Below are 9,660 nucleotides of genomic sequence, written 5' to 3' on the forward strand. Positions count from 1 at the left end.
AGGAAAATATCATTATGAAAAGGGGATGACTTAAAAAAAAATTTAAATAAAAGCTGATGGAATTATATAAAAAAACTAAACAATAATTGTATATTATTGTGTAAAAATATTAATGTGAAATAAATGTTTTATTATACATTTTTTAGGAATGATGAAAAATATTTAATCATAATGAGCTGATAATCTTATAAGCATTTATAAGCATTCAGTTATTTGACAATTTCATTGTCACTTTGAATATTTATATCTCATTTATTCAAGTACATAATTTTTTCATAATGTTTAATTTATTTATTTAATTTTGAGCACTTTAATTGAGAGTGATTATTTGTTCCGATTCAATGACATCAGTTTACAGAGAAGTCACTCAGACAGCAGAGCAGATATTATGATAGAAATACAGCAAACATTATATAGCATTCAAATGATGGGGACTGTAGTAATGTACTGCTTAAAAAAATAAAGGGAACACTTGGAGTTACATTGTGTTGTTTAAGTGTTCCCTTTGTTCTTTTTTTGAGCAGTATATTTTGTGGGTACCAGATATTGGAATCAGAGGTCAGATGTATGTGGTAAGAAGGAAGGACATTTTTCAAAAACATTACAATGGAATTAATAGATTTTGATTTAATAAATGTTCCTAGAATGAACTCAAGAGATAAGTGCTATGAAATAGTTTTTTGTTATCTCTGAACAATCAATATGATTGAGAGGATTTCGGTCTTAATTTTGTTGCGCTCATTTTGTTTTCTTGGGTGGTTTTATTTTGTTTTGTTTGGTATAAAAGAAGCAGTAGTCATTTCGATTACACACTCCTAAAGTTGTTTTGCCAACCACCAAATAAATCACAGAAGATGATCTACACTCCTTACCAATTGGTGACGGAAATGTAAACTCTAGGTGTTTTTCAATAAAATGTCATAAAGGAGCTACCGGCTACCGGAAAATACATTTATTTATTAATTTCTGTTTATTATGTCGGTAGAATGAATATTTTATATTTAGTGGAGCATACGTCGGTCCGGCAGATGGCGGTAGTACACGCCGATTGTAAATCGCTAAGAAAACGTACAGAAAAGGAAGAAGAAGAAGACTACCGGAAGTGGTTTTCCACTAGCCGCCTGCTAGTAGCAGGTAGCAGAAGTAAAGTTTTGTTTATTTTTCGCGTATGAAATTGTCTCTTTGAGATAGCAAAATAGCGTCTCCTTAAATCATCATTGATATTCTTGATTGTTATTCTACTATTCTTGTGATTTTGCTTTTGCTGCATTTCCCCATGAAAGCAACAGCATCTCCGAGTGTTAGCTTAGCCTGTTAGCTGTTAGCAGACTGGAAGGCAGCAAATTAGCCAGCCTCTTGTGGACTTTAAAGGGTAACCCCCTCCTAATTGAGTATTTTCTTTTTTAAGATAAACTATTAACATGGATATCTTACAATACTGCTACATGTCCTGGTCGTTATTTTGACTTATCACTGCATATTTGTTTAAATTCTGCTTATGTGCACCTGTACTGCTGCCCCATTTTCAAACCAGTATTGCTACTGGTTCAAAATATGTTGTGACGTCACCCAGAAAAACTGACGTCAGCGGCTCTGGGCCATAATAAAAGCGGTTCCACATGCTTTTGTAGAGAGTTGGAGTTGTGGGTGTTGCGATATTTCTATCGATTTAACACAGATAGTGTTTTGTACCCTTGTCTGCTGGGATGGGTCGAAAGTGTAGTGTAGTGGGTTGCTCTAGTTACGGAGGCTTGCACATTTTTCCTCAGGACTTAAACATTAGGCGCCAGTGGTTGCGCCTAATTGGCCTGTGGGATGACTTTGAACTCCCACCTAAGGCTGGAGTTTGCAAGCTACATTTTAGGCGTGATTCCTTCGCCAACTTGATGGCTTTTGAGGAGGGCTTTGCTAAGAAGCTCCTTTTGAAGAGCGATGAGGTCCCAGCTCTCGCTCTTCCGCTACGCCGAAGTGGCGTGGCGCGCCAAAGGCCCCCAACGCTGCTGCCCCGGCAACACAAAGATCTCGAGCACAAATTGGAGGTGAGGAAATGATCTACAATGGCTAATGATGATAATGTGATATTACTGGTAATGATGATTTGCCTAGCTCTGAATTGGCGGTGTAAATGCAGTGTGAAAGGTTGGTTTACTATAACCTAGATAATTTCTGACTAGGTTAACATTCCCTGAAAGTTTTGTCAAGTACACATTATTTTCGATACTGCTAATGTTTGATCATGTCTCTGAGAACACAGCACACAAGTCCCAGGCTGTTGGTTTTGTCATGTGTTCTCCTGTGCTCTTGATAACATCACGTTTATGCTCACCTGTTATACACAATGTACATTGCTACTGCCCTACAAATCATGAGGACACGTTCAGTTGCCTGCAAGCTTCAACCTTGTAGCAGGGATGCTGGGTTTAGTTTATGTTCACAAATCAAACGTACGCAGAAGTTAACTCTGTCACCAAAATGAAATTTGCCTCACTGCCACATTAGCAAAGTTTATTTGGTGTTATTGTTAATTGTTGCTATTTTTTTCAGCCAAAAGTGACCAGAGAAATTGGCTGTCAGACAGATCCTGTCATCAGCAGACATGCATGTATCCAGGCCAACTTGAAGCCTATTGAGGGAACAGAAGGTGGTTTCTCTTTTAAACACTGATTTTAATTGATGGATTGTATTTGTAACTTTTTTTTTTTTTTTGCTTTTGATAAAGTTCCACACTAGTTAACTGCTAATTACTGATATCACAAACATGTTTGCTTGTATTTTGTTGGTTTGTTTACGCAGAAATCAGCCCTCAAAAAAGAAAAGAGGGTGAGGCGTCAGCCTCTGAACTCTGCCTGGATGTAAATGAAGCAAGCGCTGTGAGCTGTTCAAGGTATATAAAAAAAAGTGCATATAGATGTGTAATATATAAAAATACTGTCCTTACATTAAATTTTATGGAGATTAAATATGCCTCTTTGTTCTGTCTAGCGCTCTCAGTGACGTCCCTCCATACAAACAAAAAAAGTACATTGTTTACGAGGATCAGTTGCTCAAGATTTTTCAAAGCTGTCCTGTGTGCGCCAATCGCTGCACCGTGGACACAATCACGACTGGCACACTACTCCGTGTCTCACTACTATGTCCTCGCTGTGAGTACTGCAGTCAGTGGTCCAGTCAGCCGACGGAGAAGGGCATCCCATTAGGAAATCTTCAGCTCTGTGCAGCTGTCCTGTTCACTGGATCATCATTTCATCAAATTTCAAAGGTAGAGTAAATTTAATGTTTGCTTGCATTATGTTTCCATGTCAGTTAATGATATTAGTTTTCATATTATAGTTCTTGGGAGCCTTCAACATCCAGGGACTGTCCAAGCAGGGCTTTTATAGGTATCAGGCCAAGCTGCTACGCAATCCTACAGTCAGCTGGCAGCGGGGGCTGGAGCAAGACGAGCTTTTCCAGGAGACTAATGATGGCAGGTCTGTGACACCTGATGGCAACATGTATGTCGATTCACCAGGTAAACAATTTTTTATTTCAGTATTAATAAAGACATTTCAGACATTCAGCAAAACATGTCAGCTACACACTGATGAATCTCAAAAGTAATAGTTATTAAAAATCCAACTAGTCCAGGAAAAAGATTCAGTTCAATACTATTTATATAGCACAAATTCACAACACAAGTCATCTCAAGGCATTTTACAAAGTCAGATTCAATTAAATCAGATTATATAGATTGATCAAAAAGTTTCCTCTCTAAGGAAACCTAATAGATTGCATCAAGTCTCTCCAAGCAGCATTCACTCCTCCTGAAAGAGCGTAGAGCCACAGTGGACAGTCGTCTGCATTGTTGATGGCTTTGCAGCAATCCCTCATACTGAGCATGCATGAGGCCACAGTGGAGAGGAAAACTCCCCTTTAACAGGAAGGAAAACCTCCAGCAGTACCAGAACCAGGCTCAGTGTGAACGGTCATCTGCCTCGACCCACTGGGGTTTAGAGAAGATCCAGGAATCCTTTCTATGTTCGAGGGTAATAGTGGATGGCCTGCCCCCCTGGTGGTTCACACCTGTGCCAGGCCAGGTGCACCTAATATGAAGAGAAAAAAGACAGAGAAAACAAAAAGTTAAAATAATAACAAACAATGCAAATTGGAGAAAAGTAGGAGAACTCAGCAGAGTGAGAGAAATAGGCCCTGATGTCCTCCAGTAGCCTCAGCCTATAGCCGCATAACTATAGAGATAGCTCAGGGTAATTTAAGCCACTCTAACTATAGGCTTTGTCAGTATGTAAAATCTTAAGCCTAGTCTGAAAAGTAGACATCATCCAAGGAAGGCATTAAAAGTTAGTTGTAGATTACTAGGTAAAAAAATGGATGAGCTAGAGAAGTGAAAGAGGGCAAATAATGTGGGGCTGAGGAGGAAAAGCGTTACCAACCACCTTTACTGGTTTGTTTCGACCTCCTCAGGATAAGAGGCAGTGAAAAAGTGGATTCTGTAACAACCACCTTCAAAATGTCCACCCACACGACAACGCGTTGTTCCCTTGTAGTCTACACGAGCCTCTGGTTTGGGAAGAGGGAAGACAGTGGCTCAAACCAAGTAACTATCTTAAAACCAATCAGATCAATAAGGGTTGGTCGTCTAGTGATTAGAGCAGCACGCTTTTGTTTTGAGAATGCTGCGTGAACCTGGTCTGATCCTTAACCCCAACCCTGTCACTCTGGGTTCCTGAGCAAAACCCTTAACCACAGATGTCTCTCTGAGCATCTCTCCATTTGGCAGCCCACTGCTCCCTAAGGGCTGGGTTAAACACAGACAAGTTCCCCCTCCATCGGACCAAAGGGAAATATTAAATTATCAATATTTTGAGTCACACAGTTATGTGAAATATCATATTCTTCTTGGTTCTGCAAAACATTTTAGGTCATTGCAGCTTGTTGTCCTCATAGATCCAGACGGAAATGAGGGCAGCAATAATATATTTGTCTTGCTGTCTTATATTGAGAGATTCCTCCAACATTTGCCAGGAATGTGACAGCAGGAGTATGTAATTGTTGGTCTCTTTTTTTATCTCATGGTAGTCATGTGTGGTTTTCAGTATGCTTCCAAGGAAACATAAATGGTGTGGGGACCACACGGCACTCTCTGGCAGCCAGTCTGCCTCTGGAAATAGTATAAAGAAAAATATTGTTATTTTAAAGTTACTATAGCTAATAACTACGACAAACAGTTTTCTCAAAAACAGCGGCAGTGACCTTTGTGACGTCCTCTGGCAGCCGGCTGTGACTGGAAGTACCATCACTGGCTGCGACTGCCTAAATAGGAGCCGGATGTGCTGTCAAATTTGCATAGACAGCTTTAGCTAGTGGCTAATAAACTAACATGTGTGCTTTATTTTCAGAGGAAGCGTCGCTGGACAGGCAAAATCCTGATTTTGTGCCTTCTGTGGTTGTGCACACTGAAAACAGCCAGAGATTTGAGGCTAAGGCAGAAAGGTAGGACTAATTAGCCTTGGCCTCTCTTTACATTTTAATTTTTTAATTTTTTTTGGATTAGTTATCCGCTCTTCTGTTGCCATGGTGTCTAATATGCTTTGAAATTCTGCTCTGTATTAAAAAGGCAGATGCACTGCAAACGTGCATCCAAAAAGCACCTCTGTAGACCTTAATTTGTTTCTAATTTAGGTACAATAGGAAAAGGAAGAGAGACGACGGTTTGAACAAGCCTCCGGATCAACCCAACTCTTGTGATACTCCAGAACTACAAGAAGAATCCAGCATGGAACAATGTCCGGGTACTGTTGTGCAATTAAATGTTTAATACTATAACCATCGGCCTGTCACCTATTGTCCTGTAAATATCAGCCGAATTTGGGTTTGACATTAGGAAAATAGGTGAAAGTGGGATTCGAACGCCAGATTTCTCTAACAACAAACTCTGCTCCTACATGGAATAAATAAAAGTGTCAACTTCTCTTCAGATGTAAGAGTTTAACAAAATTAATTCAGCTTCAAGTCAAACATACTTTAATGAACAACTTGTCTTTACAAAGCTAGTGAAACTTAACTAAAACTACTAAGGAAACTTAAGATCAAAGAAACTAAGCAACTATCTACACACAAGAGCGTGGTGACGTCAGTAGCCGCTGGTACAGTAAGAAAAGCGGTCGATAGCGTGGCTTCACTTTTAAAAAATTGGGAAACAGATTCCGCTCGCTGCAATATTTGTGAGGCGAAGAACAAGGCGTGCGGCAGGGATACTTCTAATCTGAGGAAGCACCTGGTCACTGCTGCCAATTTAGCGAGTTTATCGCTATATTTAGCGACTTTTCAGACCCATCCAGCAACCTTTTTTCAAAAGGCGACTAGCATAAAAATCTAGCAACTTTCTTCTGTGTTATTGGAGACTTCCCGTGAAAGTAACAATCGTTCAGCAGTTATTGTCTTTAGAGAGCGATAAGTGCTGCTGTGAGCCCATTCCCAACTTCTCCAAGAAACGTCTCCCAGACAGACAGCTGCCTCGTCCTGAAACTCGCCTGTAGTCACAGCAAAGAGAGAGGAGCCTCTCTGTTCCCTCACTGCAAATCTAAACCGCCATGAATTACAAAGAAAAATATGTTTTTAATATCATTTTTTTTTTCTTCTTGGAAACTGTTGCACTAAAACAGTTGCATGAATTTCATTCACAGCTTCAATCCCGTGTTCTGTCATGAACTAGAGAGACAGCGGGACCCAGTCAGTATTCAAGCCAGACAAGTAGGAGGTATGATCCAGAGGGTTTAATAAAGCGATCTTGACAATACAGGGGCAGGCAGGCTCAGCGGTCAGAATGATAGTCCAAAAATGATATACAAAATGGCAGTCCAAAACAGGCAGAAATACAGACAGGAATAAGGCAAGCTCAGATAATCCAGAAGCAAAATCAGGTCGGTCAATAACAGGCAGTCAGATAAGGCAGGAAAAACAAGTTCAGGAGTCAGGGTGGCTCAGAAGTCAAAAAGGCAATTGGGTCAAATCAACATGCAAAGGGACATGCTGGACTAAACTCACCAAAGGCTTGATAAGACAATGATCTGGCAGAGTGCGGGAGACAGAGGCAGGTATAAGTAGAGGAGTGAGCAGGTGAACGGAGTGAAACTAATTAATGGAGCTGATCAGGAGGGAAAAAGTGGCTGGAAGTAAACTGAAGCTGATTGGATGGTGACTGGTGAAGGGGAGTGACAGGCAAACAGACAGGATGTTACCGAGATGTTAAACTGATTTACTGGTAGGTGAAAAACAGATAAACTAAAACAGTTTCAGGATAAATCAAGACAAACCCACCCTAAAAACAGAAACTAAACCTATGACAGAATTGGTTAAATGAAGAGAATCACTAAACCAAAACAGAAACTTAAACTAGACTAATCCAGAAACAAAATAACCATAAAGACCAAACCTAAGCTAGAAAACCAAACTAAGACTAAACAGAACACAAGCGAATAATAAAAACCATAGCTAATACCAAAGACAGGAGAGAGAACTAATAATCAAATAACAAACATAAACCATAACAAAACCCAAATCATGACAGTGTTCACCTCGTTCACTCTGATTGTTTTGGTAAAAATTCAGGCAATGTATTAAATTTAATAAATTATCATCATCTGTAGAACCAGCCAATTTTATATATTGAGAAATAAATATGTTACAATGAAAAATGTAGAGAGTTTATTAATAAAATCTCTACAAACAACACTAAACCTAAACACGTATAGTTTTTCTAAATGTATGTTTAAATCGAGACGAATAAAAGACTGATAACAAACAGCTTTGAAAAATCTACCATAAACTAGCGTTTTACGTGTTTTCCTACAGCTAATAAATCTTTGGGCTTCCTGCAGACGTCCTGCAGCTGTTGGTGATCAAAGAGGATCCTCCTGCTGAGGAGCAGAACCAGAGTCCCAGACCGGACCAGGAGGACCAAAAGCCCCCACAGATTAAAAAGGAGCAGGAGGACACTGAAATTAAGCAGTGGATATTCAATCCTGAATCAGTTAAGAGTGAAAATGATGAAGAGAAACCTCGGCTCCCAGAACTTCTTCACAGCATTAAGATCCAAAGAAATGGAGACAGTTTCTGATAGCTTTGATGCAGACGATAATGGAGAAATTATCATTTGTTAATTGTATATTATGTTTATATTGTATTGGTTAAAATTATATGTTGATGTACAGTATAGCATTTTTATCAGTTTTAATTAAATGTCACATTCTCTGTTACCTTAATTTGTTTTTATTGTGTTTTTACAAACTCTCCATAAAATAAACAAATGAAGAAAACGTGCTGTGCGCTCTCATTCTCACCTGGCTACTTTGTTTAGTCTCCGCTGTAATTGATGCGTTAGTGAAAGAACATGGCTAACTTAAATATTTATAACCTGAGAAGACGTTACACACCTCTGAACAAAATAGGCTTTTCCTCTTTTCCCATGCATGTGCACAAAGCTGGTGTCGTTTCAACCTGGGGGCCAGACGCTGGAACTTGCGCAACGCACTTTTAAAGTCCTGATATAAGATGCTTATGATCTTTGGCTTGGGCCCCTGATGAGAGTTAGTAGGGCTGGACTACTAACTCTTATCACTATGAAATCATATTATCAATATCAATAAGTATAAATCATATTGGTCGATATTGATAATTATCAACAAGTTTGAAAACATGTATTTTTAGTGCGGCCCTGACCATTTTATACTGTTGCTTAGCGACCTATTTTTAGACACAGAACACATACACTGAATTCAACCTCAACCCTTTATTCAACCAACTTTTTACCAAAACTGCAAGTTTTTTAAATGAAAAAAAGGACAAATGCTCTCTGAACTCTTTGAAGGGGGTGAAGCTTGGTTCCTGGATCTGCGTCTGATTGGTTGGGAGGATGTAACGACGACCATTCATGGCTAGAATGCAAAAGGAAGGAAAACTGTTATTCTATTGAACTTTTTATTTACCTTTTTTTCTATCATCGATATACGTCTATTGATCGATATATATTGTGATTGAATTATCGTCCAGTCCTAGGAGATAGCTGTGCAATCTCTATGCTAATAGGGCGGCAGAAAGAACAAAGCTGAAAGGATAACAGTAATAACCATATTTAAAAGTCCTGATTCTCCTCCACAAAAGGAATAATATTATCACAATACTGTGATAACATTAAAATTTTAGTAGTGATGAGAGATGATTAATAATTGGAAATGTTATGTGCAGCAGATGTATCAGAATTGAACCTACAAGTCCCCATCCTTGGAATCCTCTGTGTCAGGTGCGTCTTGGTCCTCCTCATCACTCTCGGGTTCCTGATCACGATCAGAGCCATGTCTCCGGTATCTGGTGCGGGAGTCAGGAGCATATGAATGCCGATGTCTGCAATCTTTGTTGTTCCTCTAGATTTTGTGTGCGCAGAACATATTGTCCCCACAGGTTGGTGCTGGATTCTGTCTGGCAGGACAAGGAGTAATGGCTCTCCTGTAATATTTACAACAGGGTATGGATATGCAATTTTTTGTTGGTTCCAAGCACATTATATAATTTTCTTCTCTGAATAAAGTTTAAAGCTCAAAATCTGTTTGTGTGCTTAAGGGATCACAGCATAGTTTGCCACAGTGACTCAACAAGGCCGTGACA

At 39.3% G+C, this 9,660-nt stretch overlaps 1 protein-coding gene across 2 annotated transcripts; it reads left to right on the plus strand.

Moving 5' to 3' along the window:
* Positions 1 to 1,073: 1,073 nt before the first annotated feature.
* On the plus strand, positions 1,074 to 8,298 carry LOC105937759. 2 transcript variants are annotated; one of them, XM_036145439.1, is made up of 8 exons: positions 1,074 to 2,039; positions 2,545 to 2,641; positions 2,794 to 2,884; positions 2,983 to 3,259; positions 3,331 to 3,511; positions 5,397 to 5,490; positions 5,680 to 5,789; positions 7,852 to 8,028. In XM_036145439.1, the coding sequence occupies exons 1-8, from the start codon at positions 1,707 to 1,709 to the stop codon at positions 7,896 to 7,898; spliced, it is 1,230 nt and encodes a 409-aa protein (XP_036001332.1). In that variant the 5' UTR covers positions 1,074 to 1,706; the 3' UTR covers positions 7,899 to 8,028. The 2 variants fall into 2 exon arrangements, with proteins under 2 accessions (XP_036001332.1, XP_021180586.2); XM_021324911.2 differs by having other exon boundaries at positions 1,077 to 2,039; positions 7,878 to 8,298.
* The last annotated feature ends 1,362 nt before the right edge of the window (positions 8,299 to 9,660 follow it).

The sequence above is a fragment of the Fundulus heteroclitus genome, chromosome 13 (genome assembly GCF_011125445.2).
Source record: "Fundulus heteroclitus isolate FHET01 chromosome 13, MU-UCD_Fhet_4.1, whole genome shotgun sequence".
Taxonomy (NCBI): Eukaryota; Metazoa; Chordata; class Actinopteri; order Cyprinodontiformes; family Fundulidae; genus Fundulus; species Fundulus heteroclitus.